This window comes from Solanum stenotomum, chromosome 1 (genome assembly GCF_019186545.1).
Source record: "Solanum stenotomum isolate F172 chromosome 1, ASM1918654v1, whole genome shotgun sequence".
In the NCBI taxonomy this organism is placed as follows: domain Eukaryota; kingdom Viridiplantae; phylum Streptophyta; class Magnoliopsida; order Solanales; family Solanaceae; genus Solanum; species Solanum stenotomum.
The window spans coordinates 99,224,470-99,247,311 of record NC_064282.1 but is presented as its reverse complement, the minus strand read 5'-3'; the positions used below and the strand labels follow the sequence as shown (position 1 = coordinate 99,247,311).

Sequence of the window (22,842 nt, the reverse complement as noted above, 5' to 3'; positions counted from 1 at the left end):
GGGGGGGGGGGGGGGGGGGGGGGGGGGGGGGGGGGGGGGGGATAGTGTTGTTTTCAATTACCTAACCTTGCTTAGCATGAAGGTTACATAACAGTCTTGCAGCCTTTCTTTTTTTACCAAAGTTTATATTGATTTTTCATAGTGAAGAAAACTCAAGAATTTTAGTTGTTTGAAGGAAAGAGACATAACACTACCTTTTACTAATAGTAAACTTGCGAGCGAGCTACAAGCACCTACTACTCCTTTCGATGAGACCATTAGCAAGAATTTAACTCGTATCCCTCGTATGAAGAGATCTTTCCAAGAGTTGATTTCGTAGATGTTCACTTAACTTTTTGTCATACCAAAGTACTCAAGTATCACAAAAGTCACGAAACTATTTTTTGTTATTAAAAAAATAATCATTCAATGTTACCTAAGAATCACAATAAGTCATCCAACTTTGTCTAAGTACCATATAAAATGCATCTTTTATCTCTTCCTAATGACATTGTATTACTCAGACAAAATTGAGTGACTTTCCAGTTACAAAACATAATTTGATAACTATCGTGATATGTAACTTTATCAGTACAATAAAATAAAAGCTGAGTGAACATTTACGATATTACTAGACTGTAAGTAGGAAAAAAGTTATAATAAATGAAGATATATTATTATTTTATATATTTGAATAAAAGAAGAGAAGAGTTTGGTGTTGCTTCACTTTGCCTCCACATGTAAGTTGTTAAAGAATAGAAGCTTATTTTTCACAATGTGAAAGTTTAGGCACATTTGATTTGAACATTGTTTCTAAATTGGAAAATGACACACTGTCTTTCTTCTTTTTGTTTTTCTTATTGTTACTCTAAATTCTAAATACTGGTGGGGACAGACTTAGCAGTAGTTGGTTTGTTGCAGCTAAACTTAATTTGGAAAACATTAGACTATTTTAATAATATTATTTGGTTAGTTAATTAATTCGATTATACTTAAAATAACAATAAAGTTATACACCCATATGACCTCTAGGTCACGAATTAAACATATCTACGTCACACTCCGGGAATGTTTGGAAAGTTGTATGAACAATGTATTCATTTAAGGGCTTAATAAAACTTGACTTATACTAAAAGGTGAATCAACTTGAGATTTATTATTAGTTCAATTCTTTTCAAATCAGTTTCCTATGACAAAAAACAGTTTCACCAAAGAATTAATAAACTATATCGACCTTAGTTCTTTCAGACATGTTTAGCTAATTTTTAATAGTTTTAAAAGAAAAAGAATTTTTTTTTTATTAGTTAATGTATTTAACGACTTTGATCAAAATTGAAATATTATTATAAAACCAAAAGGAATTATCAATCCATTTTCTTTTTTTGGAGGTTTAGTCAATTCATCAATCATTTGGTCTGGACCTTTAATTTAAGATAACTTTTTTTGTGAATTGGTCTGTAGCAACAAATCCAACGTAATCTCACATGTAAGGTTTGGAGAGGGTAGTGTACTCAATCTTACCCCTATCTTGCGAAAGTAATGTGAGTGTTCCCAATAGACCACCGAATCAAGTAAAGAATATGGAAAAAACAAGTGTATAGCAACTACAAAATAGTAAATTTTCAATGCTCTAGATTCATTGATAAGTGATTTTATGATCAAAATAATAAATCTTGTTTTTAAAAACATCAAGCACTTGATAATAGTAGTATTTCAGGCTCTTTAACTGTAAGTGATGAAACAAACACTACATATTCACGAAACTCAATCTCATTTAGAAAGTCTGATCTCTATCTTCCTTTAACGGAAAAAGTTTCTAGTTTAAATATTCATTCTAAACCAAAAAGACGAAACTACTCAGCTCGCGATGAGGTAGAATGGCAATGCAGCACACAACCTGTCCAATAGTGTATATAACTTAAATCCAACTCGAGATATATATACTTAGTAAACAATGGACTGGAGATAAGGTGAAGGAGGATATAATAAAACAAAAGCAACAAGTTGCAAGATCCAGGCAATTATTTACATATTACAGCTAATTTATTGGATAAGTTTCAGTATCTAAATATTTACAACACAAAGTTAAAGCATCCACATTTTGTTCATTGGGTCAATGAAGGAGCCTAAAACCTCTTTCTTCTCTACATTTTCCACCCCCCACAATATCAACACTTACAGAAACCTTCCGCTTAATAAACGAATAACGAACACCTGAGAAAATAAGAAGACAATGAATTAATCAACTGGCAAGAAGATGTAAAAGGGAGACAAGCAATGTGTAATTTGAACTCAGGTTTTGGCACTCTCTTTCTCTCTAAATACAAGAAAATGAGAGTGTGCTAGAACTTGAAAATGCAAGCAGGAAGTTGATGAAAACAAGTAAAAAGCAAATTCGGTTACCTTCAATCAACGCAGTCAACTTCATCGTCGAAATGATCCTCCATTTCTGTGCCATCTAGGTTATTATTTACAAACTTCATGTTATTTACAAAATCTAGCTCAGCATCCGCTTTAGGGCTCTCACTACTATTTACAAAGCCATTAGCAGTTTGACTTGTCATTGGAAGACCATCCAACCCATTTACTTCTCGGCCGCAGTGAACTTCGCTCCTGGGACCATTCATGGAATGATGCAATTCATTAACACCATTAGCCATAAGATTGCAGTTCTCGGAGACCTCCAGCCTAGGAAGTGACTGTTGGCTATTGTCACTGTTAACAGATACCCTAATAACAAACATCTAACTTCAGAAACAGTAACCATATTCCGATTTCCAACAAGTACAGGCAAAACATTACAAAATGAAGCAGTAAACAACTAATGGCTAACCAACAAAACAGTCATTGCCCTGCCAGAAGGCATAAAATCAGCTTATGCATGTTCCAAAACAATTTAAAGACCATCAAGCAGACCCAAACTTCAAGTCCCCTGATCAGTATTTGCTATTATTACTCTCCTGCTATCGTATTCTTCAATTTTAGTATTAACTTACTGTTGTTTTCATTGCTTCAATTTGCATTATGTTCCCCTAGCACTTCCTTTTGTTGTTGTTACTGCTTACATTTCCGTATTCCTTTTTTCAAACTACTTTGAGAGCCGAGGGTCTATCGAGAACATCCTCTTTATCTCTACCACGTAGGGGTAAGGTCTGCATACACTCTACCCTCCCCAGGCCCTGGGTATGTTGTTGTTGCAAACAAACCCAAACTATTGGGAAACTTTCTATAACAAGGGCGACTCATTCACAAAAAAACAAAAAAATAAATAAAATTGATCACCTTCCTTGTTGGGTCTTGGAAGCTTGAATGAAGTCAAAAACTGGAACTAAATCTTTTGATCTCGCCTCGACTAAATGAGTTGGAAATTCTTCTATCTCAGTCTCTCCTCCAAAAGCATAAACATCGCCTATCTTAACCTCATCTGCAACAAATGATTGAAAATAGATCTGCAGAACAACAAAAGCATAAAGTAGATATCAACCATTATGCGAAGGCAGCTTGAGATTTACTGAAAGATTGTGATACCATACAAATACTTAAGTACCTCTGGTTTTGCCCACAATGAAATTTGACGTTTATGCATTTCAAGCTCCACTTCGGATATGTACATATGATGTCTTTCATCAGAACTTCTCTTTTCTTCTGTGGTTGTATTGCTAATCTTGGAATAGAGACCGTTTTCTACCTTCATTCGTTCAGGAAATATTTTACTGTTATCAGAGTCTCCAAATTCACCATATATATCAATATTACCACCTCGCTCTTTGCGATTCTGTTTCTGGCAAATATTCCACTTCTGTATTGCATCTACGACTAATCTTGTATCAACTTCAACAGCTGACTCATATGTTGTAGCCACCACAGGAGTGGTGGTTGTAAGAGAATCTAGGCCAGAACACATACGTAAAGAATATTGTATCACGCAGCCAGGGGAAGAAAAAACCAGCAGGTGATAATTTGATTTTAGAAAGGCTGGATCTGTATATTGGTTATGGTTTTTGTTGTAGTACTGAAAAGCTGAAGCAATAGACCCAGATAGAGAGCTCACGTTTCCAGTTGCAGCAGCAGCAGCACCACTTAGAGTATTTTTCCAACCATTACCTCCACTCCTTATCCGGCCAACAGCAGAAAGTGTCACAGGTGAACCAGATCCACCAATGCTTTGTTGAGAATTTACAGCCCTCTGAACTGCAGGCTTTGCCATCACCCCAGAGCTCTTAGCGCAAGTACTACGACGTGCATCAGATGTGTGAAAATCAACTGATCCACCTGAAGGAGATACCGCAAAAAGATGGCTAGTTCCTCTGGAAGAACTTATCATAATCCACCGGCTATCATTACTAAAACTTATGTCTTGTATGACCTGAGATGTTTAAAAAGGAAATTATAGTTGACTTCAATCCTCAAAAAGCAACAAACTCAAGAAAGAAGGGAAAGCAACATAGGCATACTTACCGCGTTAGTCAGTCCACGCTGCAGCCTATACAGATGGACATAAGAAGATCCAGGATCAGTAGAACAAGTACTTTCAGATAGTCCAGGCATTATCCGAAATACATTGATGTTATGACCTTGAACTGAAGCAGTCACCAGAAGAGTAGTGCTAGGATCAAAGCACAAAGCTGCAATAGGACTTTTATGTGCCCTAAACTGAGCAATAAGAGTTTTGCTGACAATGTCCCTGACTATGACCTACAGATGCAAAAGATCAGACAAGTTAGATTAGAGTCCAATGCTGGTCAAAGCCAGCACTATATATAATAAAATACAAAGGGAAAATTATGGGCATACATAAATGTCCACAGAACAGTAGACACGGCATGAGAGCCTTAAAATGGCCACGAGTATTTAAACCAACATCTTTGAAAGAAAGTTGATGAGAGTAACTCATACCATTCCAACACTGTCTACGTCTTGAAAATGACCGTTAGGAGCTCCTGATAACTTTACACAAACATTCCCAGGCTGAGAACAATTACCATCTGGTCGCAACTCAGAATAGTACCTCGACAGCTTCTTGTACCCCATGTCCCCTAAAGTCACAATACCAGCAGCAATTTGCCTGCTTGATTCCTTTGCATAATGAGCGACAAGGCTCCCATTTGGCGCTGGACTTGGGAAACTAGCAGAAGGAGTAAGGTGCTGTGGATTAACTCGACCAGAATTCGAAACTGAAACTGGACTTCCACTATAGGCTATCCACCTGGGACCTACTGCAAGAGGTCCCACACCTATGTTTCCAGACGCAGGAAACCCCGTGACAACAGGATTAGTGACAATAGTATATTCCCTCTCTAGAGTTGCAGCATCAAAACAGTGTATCTGTAAATAAAAGCAACTTAACTCTTGTGTCCATCCAGATAAACCTGAGTACAACTTTGTAATATCATGTCACATACCTGAGCTGCTTGTAAGATTGCAATCACTCGGGAGCTGCACCTCACCAAGTGAACAACTGTTCTGAACCTCAATTGATGCACGTAAGAGTGAGATCTCATGGAATAAAACCAAACAACAGTTGGCACAAACGTGGTTCTTGCTTGGTTATGATAATGTTGGAACGTTCCATTACAAGGAGTTTCTGTGCTCTCCCCACTGCTACTACCACCAGAAAAAGATACATCGGCACAAAGTATCAACATTGGGCGATTAACAGAAAATTTGTCATTACAATTCTTTGATGCTATTAGTTTTGGTAACACTTGAATGAAAGAAACAGGGCCGTCATGCCGGGAAACCAAGTTGTACACATTATCGCCATCTTCAACATCCCAAACCTGGAAGCCATAACGACACCCCAGGAGCAAAATTTGTCTAGTTGTGCCTCTCTCACATTCCAACTTGTCAAACCCAGCCCAGAGAACCTGTGTGTTGTAGAAGAGGAATATGAGATACGCTACCTTTCCCTTTCAAAGAGCATCAAAGTGTTGACCTCATTCACATAGCAATGCAATGAACATCATCTCTAAGCACTAGCAATATAAATATTTTAAATAACACATAAATTTCTATGGCTCTAAAATTTTGATATCCAACAACCTATTTCATACGTATATTAGATGGGTATTATGCATTAGGCTCCTTACGACAATTGTTCTAGAACTCTCATGGCATCTTAGCCATATCTTTGAAACCAGACTCTACAGTTAAAATTGCTGGAAAAAGAGAATCACAATTATTGTTAACTCCTCATCTTATCAAGGCATCAACTTAATCTACACTCAATACAACAGCATTAATATTCTCCAAGGTTATCACCAGCTAGGATATCCCCAAAGGCCCCCTGATTTTAATTAAATTTCCTTGAGCTAAAGTTACTCTTGCTGCTATCTACCGAAGTTCCATAAAAGATTCCACATTGTAAAAGCCACTACTGGTCCTTTCCGGAGCATCATGGCTCTATGTTATAGACCAAATAGGAGAGTCCAACCCAAAAGACTAGTCCTATAGGTGGGAGATCTCATTAGCTTATAAACTCATTTTGTCCAACCCAGTGATCACCGCTGGCACCCCTCTTGGGTCCAGACCACCACTCCGAGTCGTGGCCACATTCATGGATCAATCGGCTCTGATACCAAAAACAGAAGAGCCCAACCCAAAAGACTAGCCTGATTGGTGGGAGAGCCCATTTAGCCTATAAATCCATTAACATTTCTATTTTTATCAGATGAGGGACAACTGGCACATAACACTCTACCTTCCCATCGGGAATCAGACCCAAAAGCTTTTCCAACAGCACCATCAAATACTCAATTTCCAACCCTGCAACTGGCGTCAAAGAACCTTTATACAATTTATATTATTGCCCACAAATACCTCTTTCTATTTTTCTTTTTGTTCTACGCACAGAAGGATCTTTGTAATTTGAATTCAGTGGTGGGAAGGTAAGCATTTGCCTGGATGGAAATTCACAAGCTACAAGCACCAAAACACAAGTTCCCTAGGTTGTAATGCATTTGATTACATAGTCACATGTTACTTAAAAAGCAAATTACATGATCACAGGCAACTTGCTTTATCCTCTTCGGAAACTAAACCTACATTACTTGTCAATGAAATAAAGCATTAAACCTACATCAATTCAAACTTCTGGTTGCTCCAGATAGCAAAAACTTACCTTTTTTGTGCATGGGGCGAGGGGAATTGGTTAAATCTTTGCATTTTTTTTGGTTAAATCTTTTCATAAAAGCACGTTAACATCTTAAATTCTGTGAAGATCTCATATCATTAAGGTCATAGATCTCAAAAGCTCACACTTCCTTTCATTAATACCATGTCTCTTTCGTGCTTCTTTTTCACCCTCCTGGTGCCCAAAAACTTCTTTAAGGTCGGTCAAACTTTGACTACCTTTATTTGACCCCTCATGCAACCCCCACACTCGAACCCACCCAAATTGCAAGGACATGGCAACATGATTTTGTGCCATCCATCTTCAGACTCCCATCCTCATTTATATGACTAGTACTTGTATTTGTAGTAATAAAGCTCAAGTGACGTGATATGCATTTTAAATTCCTTTTCTTGATCAGGAAAAATACAGTGAAGAAAATGCATTTTAAATTCCTAACTGCAACACAGGTATGCCACATATGGTATAATTCGAGGAAACTGGATATACGACAACAACGAAAAAACAATATGATTCGAGCAATCTGGATATACGACAACGACGAAAAGAAAATATGATTTGAGGAATTTGGATAAACGACAACAACGAAAAGAAAATATGATTCGATGAATCTGGATATACGACAACGACGAAAAAAAAACAATATGATTCGAGGAATCTGGATACGACAACGACTAAAAAAAAACATTATGATTCGAGGAATCTGGATATACGACAACAACTGAAAAAAAAAACAAAAAGAAAAAGGTCCAATTATGCATAAGGATCATTCATTCAGGAACAACAACCAGACAAAACACAGGCGGGATCTTAGACAAACACGACAAAACCGAAGTTAGAATTCCACAAATAAAGTAAAAAGTTAGCAACCTTAACGAGCTGTACGAAAGAGCCAAACACCACATTAAATAAAACGATTATATGTCGTCACATAGCTTGAAAGACGGAAACACTACAAGAATAAAACCTCTGGTAGCATTAACATGCTTTTCAAAACGAGATAAGAAGAACCCGACAAACTTATTTGTGTGTCCCAACGGCCAACTCCTATGGACCTATGATACTAAATTGAAGAAAAGGTCATTTTGAAATTACTCATATTCCCTGATCACAAATGCATCCAGAAAATTGTATTTCTAGTTCAATATGCATGCATGCTCAGAGAGGCCTCCCACAAAGACCCTAATGCTACACATAGACCAATTAGGATATGCATATCTTTTCTTTTCTACTAAGGAAAGAGGCCACCAAATATGCATATATACACCATATACAGCATTCAAGTTGATCTCATTTCCCCTGCTGATCCATATAATGATATAACCATGATTCAGTGCTAATTATATTTGCACTCAAGGTTGTGGCCTAGTGGTCAATGAAGTGGGTTGAGAACCAGGAGGTCTTAGGTTCGAAGCCAACATAGATTTAAGAAAACAAAAAATAACTATGTGATTTCTTCTCATTTGTCCTAGGCTCCTAACCTAGGTGGACAGAGTTACCTAGTACTTGTTGATGGTGGGAGGTGACAATTACCCGTGAAATTAATCGAGGTGCAAGCAAGCTGGCCTGGACACCACGGTTATCAATAAAAACAAAAAATTGTATTGGTCATACGAGAAAGACTGAGTCATGAAAAAACAAACAAAATACATAGCAGATCAGTGAATATGGACTTTCAGATCTCATTCCCCTACTGATCCATATAAGGATATAATCATGATACATTTCTAATTATATTCCCTTTGTTGTGGCAAAAAGAAAAAATGCACATGATATGCAACCCAAGAAACTTAACCCACATAAGTTCTACTTGGAGCTAACAACAACATACCCTATGTAATCCCGGGATCTGGGGAGGGTAGAGTATACGCACACCTTACCCCTACTTCATAGAGATTGTTGTTCAACTTGGAGCTAAATTTTGTGAAAAGAAAACTAACTTTAAAAGAGTAGGAAGACACCACAACAGGTATATACTGGATCTAGTTATTCTCACCAGTTACTTGCCTAGGGTAAAACTAGCATAACATTCACAGCATTAAGGATTTGAACTCAAAACTGCATAAACCAACTGCATTTCTATTCATGACATTCAACTATAAATATACAAGTAGCAAACCCATCTTAACAAGTATAAAGCTTCAATCTTTCTCTACAAAAAAAGCTATAAACCCTGATATCTAACACCAACAAACTACATAAAGGCAAAAAGAACATCAAAACAGCACCTGATCATGGCTCGACTCGTTATCCCTCTCCGCAATAGCTGAAGCAGCTGATTTAACTGTGGAAGCAACAGTAGAAGCACCAGATGACACTATCTTTGATAAAGCTCGAAACGAAGCCGGAAAAACACCATTTTTGCTCCTTCCTAACGCAACATTCCCACCTTCAAGAGGTGGTTTTTGCTCATCATTCCTCATTTTCTGATTCTTAAAACTCCTATTCTCTACTCTTCTGATCATAACCTTAGCTTTCTTCACACCTTTATATCACCGTTCTTGATAACCCCTAGGTATAAGAAAACGTTACATCTCACACCTGTCCATACCTTTTGCTTCCAACATCGCAAAAATCCAAAACCCAAAGCTGCATAAAACACACCGCTTCCTCTCCTTCCAAGTTACAACAGAATAGCAAAACAGTAATTGAACCCCAAATCTGTATTCTTCCAAAACTTCCACTATCAACACAACTACCAAACCCCACAAGTAAAAATCCAAACTTTAACTTCAAAACACAACAAATTTATCAAAAATCTCTTTTGTTGCAATCTTTATCTACCTGTACATCAAATTCATCAATCAAATAAACTTTATTTTTGTTTAATTTTTACAAAGGTATAAAGAATTCACAAAGAATATGTACAAATCTAGATCAAATGATTCTGAAAAAATTGAATCGTAAAGGGTTTTCAATACTTCAACAGAAAGAGAAATAGATTCCCAAATTAAATTTTTAAAAAATTAAAAACAAATTAAGCTAATAATAATAGTAATTTTTTTCTGGAGAATGAAGAAATGATTTTTGAAGGATCGGATAATGAACAAAGATGATTGAAGAAATTATACGTCTCTCTTTCTCTCTCTATAAAATTTTATATATATATATACACAGATTTACATATATTTTATTTTATTTACTAATAACTGCTATTTATTTATTTTAATTATTATATTTCCTTTTTTATTTGTTGTTCAACAGAAGGAACCTCCCTTCACGTTTCGTCCGTCGGTCTTTTCACCGCCGGTGGCCGCTGTAAACAGTAAAAAGTTAAACTCCGTTTAGAAAAAGATAACGGAGACGGTGACTTGGGGAGAACGTAAATTTGCAGAAAGTCCTTCCATTTTCCTTGGTTTGACTTAGCTCAGGATAATATAAGTCATTGATTGAAGAGACAGTTCGGTGTACTAAGATTTTATCGTACAAAATTTAAAGAAGAAACAAATTACAAAGTTTATTGTATTAGCTTTATTCGATAGTTCGATAAGAGATTATTTTCATAGCTTAAATTCGTGATATATTAGTCACATATCAGTTATATCAATGTTTTCCTTTTAATTTAGTTGCCACAAGCAGTGGCGGAGCCACCTTATTGCTAGGGCCCTTCGGTGAAAAATTATATTATTTATGCACGGTTAAAATAACTTTTTAGGTATATATAGTAGATGTTGAATCCCTTTCGATTACTTCGTATGTCTATTTCTTCATATTTTGAACCTCTTATTGAAAATTATGGCTTCGCCACTAACCACAGTTATAAATATCAGTTTAAACATGAAAAAGTTATTACTTCTCTTCTTTCAATTTTTTTTTTTTAAAAAAAATAAAAGAAAAAAAATTCTTTTTTACAACTTTTTAATTCCTTTTTTTCAAATGATATGTTTAGATCATGAGGTTAAAAAATACACTTCAATATATTTACATAGTTTTAGTTTAAGATTATTTATTTATTAAAATTATATATCAAATTAAAATAAAGAGATTAATTAGCATTGAAGAGCATATTTCATTGTAATATTCATGATATTAACCTTTTAATAGAATTGGAAAATGATTTAGAAAATTGGTAGATAATATAAAAAATAAAAGATTAAAAATAATCTTTAAATATATTAAAGTAGACTGATAAAAAATAATTTTATTTTTAAATTAATATACTATAATACCATAATAATAAGACAAGAGAGATAAAAAAAAAATTACATAATGCCAATGATAATAAGATATCCTACCATCCTTAAGGAAAGTGAAATAAATATCTTACATTCCTTGAGGGAAAGCATTTTTACCCCAAAGTTATCCAAATTAATTACATAATGCCAATGATAATAAGACAAAGAGAAGTAAATATATTTACACTCACATTAAAGGCAATCGTCGTCGTGGTAAGTATCTTTTCATTTATTATAAAAAATTATTCTAATTCAATATGATGCAATTAGATTTTAAAATATATATAATACCAATAATGATAAAATCAGGGAAGTAAGTATATTATTTTCACCCTTAAAGGCGATGTTGTGATGGTAATATAATAGAAATCATTTTTATTGAAAATAATGTCATTATGTTTTAAAATAGATATCAAACATAGAATTAAAAAGAGTACTCAATTAAAAAACAGAAAAACATAATCCTTCTAAATTAATATTTCAAAATGTATTTCAATTTAAAATAAATATCAAACATAGGATTAAAAAAAATAGAAACATAGTCCTTCTAGATTAATATTTTAAAATGTACTTTTTTTAATCATATATTAATATTAAAGAAGTAACTTGTATTATTATTATTATTTTGTATATTTTTAAAATATTCAAAATTAAGTTTTAAATTAATTTAATTTGGATCTGTAAATCTGTCATTTCCGGGTGCATGTGCCAAAGTTCAATACTAATATATTCTAATGTAAAATCATCTTTTTGGTAAAATAAAAAAATGTGTTACAAATAATGTGCAAGATCGGGATCTAGATATAATACTCATAAGAATATGCTGGATTATTCCTAAATAAACCTTAAGTGGTAATTGGGATAAAGTTGGTAATTCAATAAATATTGGTTATAATATTTTGTATAAATCAGTACTCTAATTAGCAGGTTTGAACTTTTTGATAAAGAAAAATATTATGTTGGGAGTGTCGCTTCTAAAAAATTAATCGCGAAAATTTAAATTTAGTCAAATCTCAATGCAGATCTCGAACATAGAATAGCAAATCAAAAAAAGAAAAGGTTATACTGCTACAACTACTCTACTTCTTTTTTTGCATCGAATAAATTGGTGCAAACCAAAATAATTGATCTATTGGAGTATATTGTTAATCAATTGGATGAATATTTTTGAAATTTCAAACAAAGAGGGATATTTAAGACTTTGTTCAAAGCAAAACTAATTTGACTCACACGTGGTTGTCAAATTATACAAGTAATTTGTATTAATTTAATGACTACATGTCTGCACATCAACTCATAAAAAATGTAATAATTCCATTATATTTTATAGTCTAAATATATGCAAATATCAAATTGAGTTTTCTAGTACCCATGACCCAACAAACATAATTTATTTTTGTACCTAGTAATTAACTAGTTCCAACTTTCAACTATCAAAGACAATGCAATAGATTTTTACCCAAATTAGATATACTATGACTATTACTCATAATATATATCTATTTCAAAACTATGCGAAAAGTATTATAAATTACGATTCTTCTCATATTAATAGGGTGAAAAATGCAACTTAAAATATTGCTCTTAGTTCATGTAGTTTAACTATTGAGAAATGAAATATGATAAGTTTTTTATGATGGTCACAGATGAAGTATCTTGTCATAGTATATATTACTCCCTCTGTTTCACAAAGAATGACCTGGTTTGACTTGGCACGGAGTTTAAGTNNTATATTGTTAATCAATTGGATGAATATTTTTGAAATTTCAAACAAAGAGGGATATTTAAGACTTTGTTCAAAGCAAAACTAATTTGACTCACACGTGGTTGTCAAATTATACAAGTAATTTGTATTAATTTAATGACTACATGTCTGCACATCAACTCATAAAAAATGTAATAATTCCATTATATTTTATAGTCTAAATATATGCAAATATCAAATTGAGTTTTCTAGTACCCATGACCCAACAAACATAATTTATTTTTGTACCTAGTAATTAACTAGTTCCAACTTTCAACTATCAAAGACAATGCAATAGATTTTTACCCAAATTATATACTATGGCTATTCCAACTTTCCAAGGTTGTTGGTAGACAATGTAATGTACTATTGCATTCATTTCACTTCTAATTACTTACTCCTTTCGTTTCAAGATATTTGTTATGTTTTACATTTCGAACGTTAATTTGATTATACTTCAAAATTAAAATTTATATATATTTCAAAACTATACGAAAAGTATTAGTATAAGTTATGATCTTTCTCGTATTAATATGATGAAAAATGCATCTTAAAATGTTGCTCTAATTAGTTCATGCAGTTTAACTATTGTGAAACGAAATATATAATAAGTATTTTATGACGGTCACGGATAGAGTATTTTGTCATAGTATATATTAACTATTTGGTATCTAAAATTACTGATTCAACTAGCTCATATTCATGTTGTGTATAATTCATTTTATATATACATATTTTTTTTGAAGCTAATAAGAACACGTGCACCTCATATTTTTATGTGGGTCTACTTCTATCTAGGACATTCATAATGTCAATGATATACAAAGGGTGGACAAAAGGGCATGAAAAAAATGTTTTTAGCAACATATACATGTCAATGCTCTATAAATTTCTAGTTTGAAATTAAGTATACCTAACATTTATTTCCATACCTCTTTGTAAACTTGTCTTATCCGTTTAGTTCAATCTTTAATGATGTAATATCAATTATTAGGTAATCATCTGATGATGTAAATTTTCAAAGAGTTCTCATCCAGATAAGTTACATATTTAATCGATCAATTGAAAATAATTACTCACTAATTAAGACATATAAAAAATATATATTGAGTATGTTATTTTTTGTGACTGATGTAGTTTTTGAGACTTTGACGGAGATTTCTAGTGTTTATATTCCCCCACAATTCTGGTTAATGTTATTAAATTTTGGTAAATGTTTGACAGGGATCAAAAATGCTAAATTTTGACAAATTTAAAGGACCAAACTGCTAACATAATACTTGAAGGAGGCAAATTAAGATTACAAACAAGATGCACAAAATTATTCTAAAATCCTAACTAAATTCGGAAAAAACACTATTCCTATACAAACTCGGAAACAAAATATTCCTATAAAAAGCCCAATAACCGAAATTAATCAATAGCTTTTAGGTTTAATTTTTTTGCCATTTTGAGTGATAATCAGAACAGATTGTGTTTAATTTGCAGTAACAAATCGAATAATGACAACTCTTGATTCGTTCATGGCAGATTTGGAGGAATTAGACGAATTGTCCGATAATACGCATGATGTTCATGGAAAGGCGTTCAATTACGATCTAGATAATGTTTCGATGCTGCAAAAGTCACGTAAATACGTTGATATAATGCAGAAAGTTGAAGATGCTATAGTTTCAGCGAATAAAGGTGATGTTATTGTTGAAGAAGATGATCACGAATATAAGTTGATAGTAGATTGTAACGCATTATCTGTTGAAATTGAGGATGAAATTGCTATAATCCACAATTTTATTCGTGATAAGTATCGGTTGAAGTTTCCTGAGTTAGATTCACTTGTTAATCATCCAATTGATTATGCTAGGGTTGTTAAAAAAATTGGGAGCGAAACGGATCTGACTCTTGTTGATTTGCAGGAATTGTTACCTTCAGCTATTATCATGGTTGTTTCTGTTACGGCGTCAACTACTAGTGGCAAGCCGTTGCCGGAGGATGTTTTACAGAGGACATTGGAAGCATGTGATAGAACCCTAGCTCTTGATTCGTCGAAGAAGAAGGTGGTTGATTTTGTTGAGAGTCGAATGAATGATATTGCTCCTAATCTGTCTGGTGTTGTGGGTAGTGCAGTTGCTGCGAAACTTATGTGTTCTGCTGGTGGTTTATCGTTGTTGGCGAATATGCCTGCTGATAATGTGAGGAATCTGGGTGGTAAAAGGAAGAATTTAGCAGGGTTTTCCACAGCTAGTGCTTCGCGGTTTTGTTATGTTGAGGAAACAGATATATTTCAGAGTACACCTCCTTCGTTAAGGGTGAAAGTTTGTAGAATGCTGGCGAATAAAGCTATTCTAGCAGCACGTATGGACTTGAACAAAGCAGGAATATTCAATTTTAAGGAAGAGATTTGTAAAACGATAGAGAAATTGCAAGAGCTACCTCCTGCAAGGCTGCCAAAGCCTCTTCCAGTTCCTGATTTTAGGTCTAAGAAGCAGAGAGGTGGTATTCGGCATAGTAAGAGGAAAGATAGATATCAGGTTACAGACGCGCAGAAGCTGAGGAATAGGGTGAAGTTCGGGGTACCTGAAGAAAGCTCGTTAGGGGATGGATTAGGGGTGGGCTATGGTATGCTTGGTCAGACTGGAAGTGGCAAGTTGCGTGTATCACCTCGTCAGAACAAGAAAATAGCGAAGATTTCCAAGGTGAAGAGTTATGGAAGCAGTCGTGCAGCAGCCATATCAGGCCTGATGAGTTCGAGTTTTGCCTTCACACCAGTACAAGGGATTGAGCTATCGAATCCTCAGGCATATTCAGACGGAACTCAAAGCACCTATTTTTCTGAGACAGGAACATTTTCGAAGATTAAGAGACAAAAGTCCCTTTTTGGTGTTTGAGATTGCAAGCTCAATCATGTTTCATTTGGTAGACAATGTTGTTGACATTAGCCTATAACTAAAACTAGCAATGAGTTACTTTATAGCTTTATGTTTACTGTGAAATTACTGTTTTAACATCTAATACTACTGTTTTTCCAGTTCTTTCTTCTCACGTTCAATCCGATTAAACACTAATTGATTCCTGACTTTGATTATTTGGCCAATTCAGAGATGCTCTGTTAGATGTTGCTCTCTAGAGTAAAAAAGTAGATTGACGAGTTTATCCCAGAGAGCAATGTTCCTTTGATTGTGTGAGTATAGTATCGAACCTGCAATCTTCAGGTTCATTATTAGCTTGATGAGGTGATCAATTTTCTTATACCGCATTTCCTCCTTTGATGTTATGTTGATATGGATTCAAATCACTTGACCTATTTGACATCTTTCAGGAAAGGGTCTTACATACAGAGACACTGGTCTCTGATCCCGCCAATAGAAGCAAAGAAAGGTCTCTTTTACCAACGAGCATGTAAATGGTGATGATAGGGGTCCTAGTGGACATTTCTTTTCTTTTAATTGATGTTATATCAATTGTTACTGGTGCAAGTAAACACAAGGTAAAATGAGAAGGAAGACGATATTTGCTTTTGTAGATAGAAAATTACCACACACCACAATTATAAAAAAAAAAATATCTAAAAAACATACTTATCACATATGCATTGTTTAAATGAACTCAAGATTATATACCATTGTTATCAAAGCAAGAAATATAGACTATAGACTATAGCTTTATAGTCTTGCAAGTTGCATCTACTAAGCTTTCTAAAAGGTGATGTTCATCTTTGTGTCAAGTTTTTAATAAATGTACAAAATTAATTTATTTTAATTAATTAAATTGATAATGAACAAACTTGAATTAATCATTTAGTTTTCCTTAAATTCATATTCTGAAAGCTAATAACTCTCTAGAGTTAGACAAAATAAATAATTTGAATTTTATAAAATGACAAATATATTTATCTAGACAACATATAAATAGGAACGGGAAGGAATAATACTACAGTCACGTTTCCTCCCTCCGAATCTCTATCGCATGTGATTCCTACGTGCCACCGACTCCTCCGTTCACTAATTCATATATCCATTTCTCCGTCTGAAGAGAGAGAGAGAGATCACATTCACACCACCAGGACGCCGCCGTCTTTTTCCGGTGCCGGTGAACTTCCCCGTTCTGTTAAAGGTGTGTTAGATCTGGTGAGAGATGGAGTCGATACTGGCTAGAGCGTTGGAGTATACATTGAACTACTGGTTAAAATCATTTACCCGAGATCAGTTCAAATTGAAGGGACATACGGCGCAACTTTTCAATTTAGGTTGAATTTTTCTTCTAATTGATACTCATTCCCTTCCAATTTCGAGATTTAACATGTTTCAATTCTCAATTATATAACTTGTAGTTACTAAGTAGGCATTTCGACATGTCATATATAAAATCATGACATTAAATTTCAAATTTTATAAAAAACATGATTTGGAAATTTTAAATATAAAAATTGATGCACAAGTTTATATTTTGTAAAAAAAATACTAATCATTTATTTATTTATTTATTATGTAATTATTATTTCCACCAACATATATAAAATTTGTTATTATTCAAATTAATTCTTAATTTTATATTTATATTCACCAAATTCATTATTTTGCAAACAAATAGTCCTAAGTAACAATGTTGGTTCGCCTTATCAATCATATGATCGAGATATGCAAATTCAATGTGAAAGACTGTAGGTATTTTATGGGAGGATTATATTAAAAACTATGTTCAACTTTTTTTTTTTATTGAATTAGAGTTTGATAAATAAATATTGTATTTTATTAGAATAACTTAGTGATAGTATATTTTGCTTTATTTTGTATTATTGTAGAGAGAAAATATGTAAGATAACCAAATAAAACTTCAATTTATGCACTCTCCACCTGTAGATGCTTACAAGTCTGTCAAATACATCAGACAAGTAGTTTTTGAACATCATTGATTGGTCGGTTGGGTCATCTAAACCTGAGAAATGGCAATATAACAATTTACCATTACTATTTGAATAATTTCCTTTTTACACCAATATATCACTTCACTCTATTTGACAACATTCAAACACTGAGTGCAAAATGGTAAGTCTAAAGGCTCCAAACTTATAAATCACATTCTATTGTTTATGCTCAGATTCCCTTGCATCTTTTGGCAGGCTCTTAGCAAAAACTTGTGAGCATTTTTATTTACCTGTTAGGTTTGGTTTCAGACAGTCACGTGATTTGGTTTTCTCACTCTCTTGTTTGATTATTTCACCAGGGCACCTATGGCATCAATCACTATACGCAATCTTCTTCTATATACTACAAATGAGAAATGGGAGGTAAGTTGCATTTAATTTAGATGAGATGACTTGTGTAGTTGTTGCTTAAGAATGACTCAAACAATATGCTAATGTACTAGGTTGTAAATCTAAAGGAAGCTAGGAATTACTCTAGAGGCAAGGAGAACATATCTGTGTTCAAAGTAATTACATTTCCTTTTCTACTATTTAGAAAATTTCCCAATTTATTCTTCTCATGTTTGCATCATTGTGTGGTGTTGCATCATCTACTTTTCTTTTAATAACAGAAACTTAAGTGGGAACATCTATCTATTGACCTGTCACCTCATCCCGATATGTTTGTGGATGCAAAATTTGGAAGCTCTCAAGGGTGGAGTAACAAGAGAGATGAAGATGGAGAAAGACGAGTATTTTTTGGCGGGGAGAGATTCATTGAAGCATTATCTGGAGAGGCTGATGTAATTGAAATTGGTCTCACAATTTTCTTTCTATGATCATAGGTTATGATTTGAGGCATACAGACGATTGATATTAATGGATTTCTTGGATTCACATTGTTATCAGATTACGATTCAGAAGACTGATCAGCTAAATGGTCCACTACAGATTAACACTGAATGGCGCATCACAAAAGGGGCTCGTCCAGGCATGTAGAAAAAATCCTGCATTTTGTGGATCTTGTCATGTTTTGTTCTTTACAATCTGCTTATTACTATTTTGAGTCTGCAGGATTACGAGCGCTTCTTCACTTCATGGCAAGATTTTACCTCTATAAACAGAGGAGATGTTAAGCCAAATCAGCAAGTATGACTGACTCCATTGTCATTATTAACTTAATACTATACGAAAAATATTATAAGTTGTTGTTCTTCTCATAGCAAATTGATGAAAAATGGATCTTAAATGTTGGTATAAGTTCGCTAGTTTAACTATTGAAAAGCGAAATATGATAAGTATTTTGTGACGGATAAATATATTATCATAATATTTATTAACTAAATTTTGGTATCTAAAATCAATGGCTCGACTAGCTCATAATCACATTGTGTGTTAAACTCATTTTGTATTTACATATTTTTTTTATGAAGTTAACAGGTGCACATGCATCCATTCTCGCACATGGGTCTACCTATGCTTCTAGGACATTATAATGTCAATGATATACAAAAGGGCATGAAAAAATGTTTTTAGCAACATATACTGTTATGGAAGCAGTGGTGCAGCAGCCACATCAGGCCTGATGAGTTCGAGTTTTGCCTTCACACCAGTACAAGGGATTGAGCTATCGAATCCTCAGGCATATTGGGGAGGAACTCAAAGCACCTATTTCTCTGAGACATGAACATATTCGATGATTAAGAGACAAAAGGCCCTTTTTGGTGTTTGAGATTGCAAGTTCAATCATGTTTCATTTGGTAGACAATGTTGTTGACATTAGCCTATAACTAAAACTAGCAATGAGTTACTTTATAGCTTTATGTTTACTGTGAAATACTGTTTTAACATCTAATAGTACTAGTTTTCCAATTTTATCTTTTCACATTCAATCAGATCATAATGCTATTTGATTCCTGACTTTAGTTGTTTGGTCAATTTCGAGATGTCCTGTTAGCTTTCTAGCTTCAAAAAGAAACAGATTGATGAGTTTATCCCTGGGAGCAATGTTCCTTTGATTATGTGAGGATAGTATCGCACCTGATTATGATCTTGATGAGGTGACCAATTTTTCTATCTCGCATTCCTTTCTTTGATGTTATGTGCATGTGAGTTCAAACCACGTGACTCAGGAAAGGGCCTTACACACAGCTGATCCCGTCAATAGAAGGAAAGAAAGGTCTCTTTAGCCTACGAGCATATAAAAGGTGATTTGGTGCTGTGATGGTAGGGGTCCTAGTGGACATTTCTTTTGTTTTTATTTATGTTGGATAGATCAATTGTTACTGGTGCCACGTAAACATAAGGTAAGAGGAGGTGGAAGAAGATATTTGCTTTTGTATTTATTGTAGATAGAAATACCACACAGCATGATTATAAAAATATCTAAAAAAACATATCATATATGCACAGTTCAAATGAATTGAAGTTTATACATCACTTGCCAACAATTGTCATTAAAACAAGAAGTATAGACTATTGTTTATAGCTTTGTATAGTTTCGCAGCTAGTAAAAGGGCAAAGTTCTCCTGTGTTTTGTACCGAACTTAACACAACCGACATAGATAATCGAACTGAGATTCCACAGGCAAATTAGTCCAATTTTAAGTGTACAAATGTCTACAAAATCTGGTGGCAAAAATCAGTGTACATATCTACAAAATAAAGTTGCAAAAATCTACTGCAGGCAAGTATATTGCACTAAACGCATGGAATGATAACTTCTAAAACCAGAATAAATAAAGTATTACAATTTACAGCCAATCAGATTATATTAACATGTAAATAAATTCATAAAGAAAGAAAATGATTATCAAAATGAAAAAAGGAGTAAAAGGCAAACAATTACAGATTAGAATCGGGAAGCTTGATTAGTGGAATGGTAAAGTGGTAACAGCTAAGACGTAGCAAAATCAATTTTATAATTCTTATCATACGCTCTCCCCTACCTTTTTATTATTAAATTAGTATTATTATTATTTTTACTTTTAATATTATTCATTAAATAACGTTTTCATCATTACTTATTTATTCTTCCATTTGTTTCAAACATGCTCTCTCAAAAAGGTTCTTCAATCAATTATATATCATAAACGATCTTTGTTTTAAGATAGAGTAAGCCCTACGTATATTTTATTCTTTCCAGACTTATTTATAAAACTACAAGGCTATATATATATATATATATATTATAAACCGACTTATAGAATCATATCAAGTACTTTTGGTTCTCTTTTTGAAGACTTATAGAAAGTTGTAAACGTAAATTTATTCATATACAATAATTGACAAATCACACAAACAATGTAAATTGCTTTAGGTAAGAAACTCAATTGAAAGACATTGACAAGGGTATGATCCTGACAGTTATAAATGGTTGAAATTATTTTTTTACGAATATATGATATATGTTAAACTTTTTTCATTTTTTTCTTGTGTTTACTTATTCATATTTCGAACTCTTTAGTGAAAATTATGAATTCATCACTCCTATTGCATTATGGAAAACTACCTGACTGGGTATCTTATTAGGGATCGTTTGTAGAATGTATTAGAAAAAATAATGCATACATTAAGGGGTCGTTTGGTAGAGTGTATTAGGAATATAATGCATGCATTAGATGTGTGTATTAGCAATACTTTGTTTGGTACACTTTTTCATGCCATGTATAACTAATGCAAGCATTAGTTATACATAAGTTGTGTATTACTAATACCAAGGGATTCTAGGTATTAGTAATACATAACATTTTAACACTTGCATTAGATTAAATAATTACAAAACTATCCTTAAAGTCTTTTCATTTCGTTGTTGTCATAAGTTTTTATTTTGTTGATTTGTTTTTTAGTGTCTTTTAATTTATTGGTGTCTTAATAGGCTTTATGGCCTCTTAAGTATCTTAAAAAAATAAAATCTAATTTCAATATAATTTAATCAAAATTTTTACTATTGTGACGATAAATTTTAAGCAGCCCACTGCTTCACCCCAACTTATTAACTCAAAAAAACAAAACTTATTCTTTTTTCACATCCGTTATGCTTTTCTTTATTAGTGGTACATAAATTCATCCTTAAAATATGATTAAAAAAAAATGATGGTAGAATTTTTTTGTTGTAAAAGAATCTGATCTTAGTTGATTTATCTTAATAGCCAAGTAATAATTAGATGTGAACAAGTAAATTACTATCTTTTTCTTGAGTTGATTGCATTACTTTTCTGTATTTTATTAGTATTTGATGACAACCTAAATGCTTTGTTTTCAATGTAGACAAAAAAAAAAAAATTCTTCGCCAATTTTTTACAAAAGTATTTTGACTCAATAATATAACTATTTAATATTATTTTTGAAAAAAGAAAAGAAAAAGAAGAATGAAGAGTTAATGATGTTTTAGCAAATAAATATTTTTTTGATGTTTTTGCAAAGGAAGTGTACAAATAAATAAAGTGTGAAGGGTATTTTTTGTAAACATATATTTTTTAATAGAAATTATGCAAGATTTGTTATTTTTAATACATCAAATCAAACAATGTATAAGAAATAATGCAGACATTACTAATGCACCCTATTTTGCATTATTATTTGATGCATTTTTTAAGCCTATATATTAGCCATACACTATATTGTGTATTGATACGTGTATTACCGTAATTCAAAGAATTTCAACACATGCATTAGATTGATTAATGACATAACTAAACTAAAAAATAGAGGATATTTTTGTAATTTATAGAAATTATGCAACACTTGTTATTTCTAATACATTAAACCAAATCGTGTATAAGAAATAATATCAATATAACTAATACGAGTTTTATTTAATGCAAGCATATTAATTACTGTACAAGATGAAGAAAACAAAACATCTGTGATGATCAATACTGACATTTCCGTCCACCGTAGCATCCATTGT

At 33.1% G+C, this 22,842-nt stretch overlaps 2 protein-coding genes across 2 annotated transcripts; one reads left to right on the top strand and one right to left on the bottom strand.

Moving 5' to 3' along the window:
- Positions 1-1,955: 1,955 nt before the first annotated feature.
- Positions 1,956-10,176, bottom strand: LOC125865167 (autophagy-related protein 18f). Its single transcript, XM_049545358.1, has 8 exons — positions 9,340-10,176; positions 5,382-5,846; positions 4,876-5,304; positions 4,438-4,674; positions 3,527-4,345; positions 3,262-3,428; positions 2,383-2,709; positions 1,956-2,193 (listed from the first exon to the last, which is right to left on the bottom strand). The coding sequence occupies exons 1-7, from the start codon at positions 9,574-9,576 to the stop codon at positions 2,385-2,387; spliced, it is 2,679 nt and encodes an 892-aa protein (XP_049401315.1). The 5' UTR covers positions 9,577-10,176; the 3' UTR covers positions 1,956-2,193; positions 2,383-2,384.
- Positions 10,177-14,518: 4,342 nt separating this feature from the next.
- On the top strand, positions 14,519-16,076 carry LOC125843952 (U4/U6 small nuclear ribonucleoprotein Prp31 homolog). Its single transcript, XM_049523159.1, has one exon. It carries the CDS (start codon positions 14,533-14,535, stop codon positions 15,913-15,915), a length of 1,383 nt encoding a protein of 460 aa, XP_049379116.1. The 5' UTR covers positions 14,519-14,532; the 3' UTR covers positions 15,916-16,076.
- Positions 16,077-22,842: the final 6,766 nt, after the last annotated feature.

Excerpts from the sequence above, each read along its gene's own strand:
- LOC125865167 (XM_049545358.1), bottom strand. The coding sequence starts at position 9,576 with ATGATCAGAAGAGTAGAGAATAGGAGTTTTAAGAATCAGAAAATGAGG. Across the intron at positions 4,675-4,875 it reads ACGTAGACAGTGTTGGAATG|GTCATAGTCAGGGACATTGT; the intron begins GTATGAGTTACT and ends TTGCATCTGTAG. Across the intron at positions 3,429-3,526 it reads CATTGTGGGCAAAACCAGAG|ATCTATTTTCAATCATTTGT; the intron begins GTACTTAAGTAT and ends GTTGTTCTGCAG.
- LOC125843952 (XM_049523159.1), top strand. The coding sequence starts at position 14,533 with ATGACAACTCTTGATTCGTTCATGGCAGATTTGGAGGAATTAGACGAA.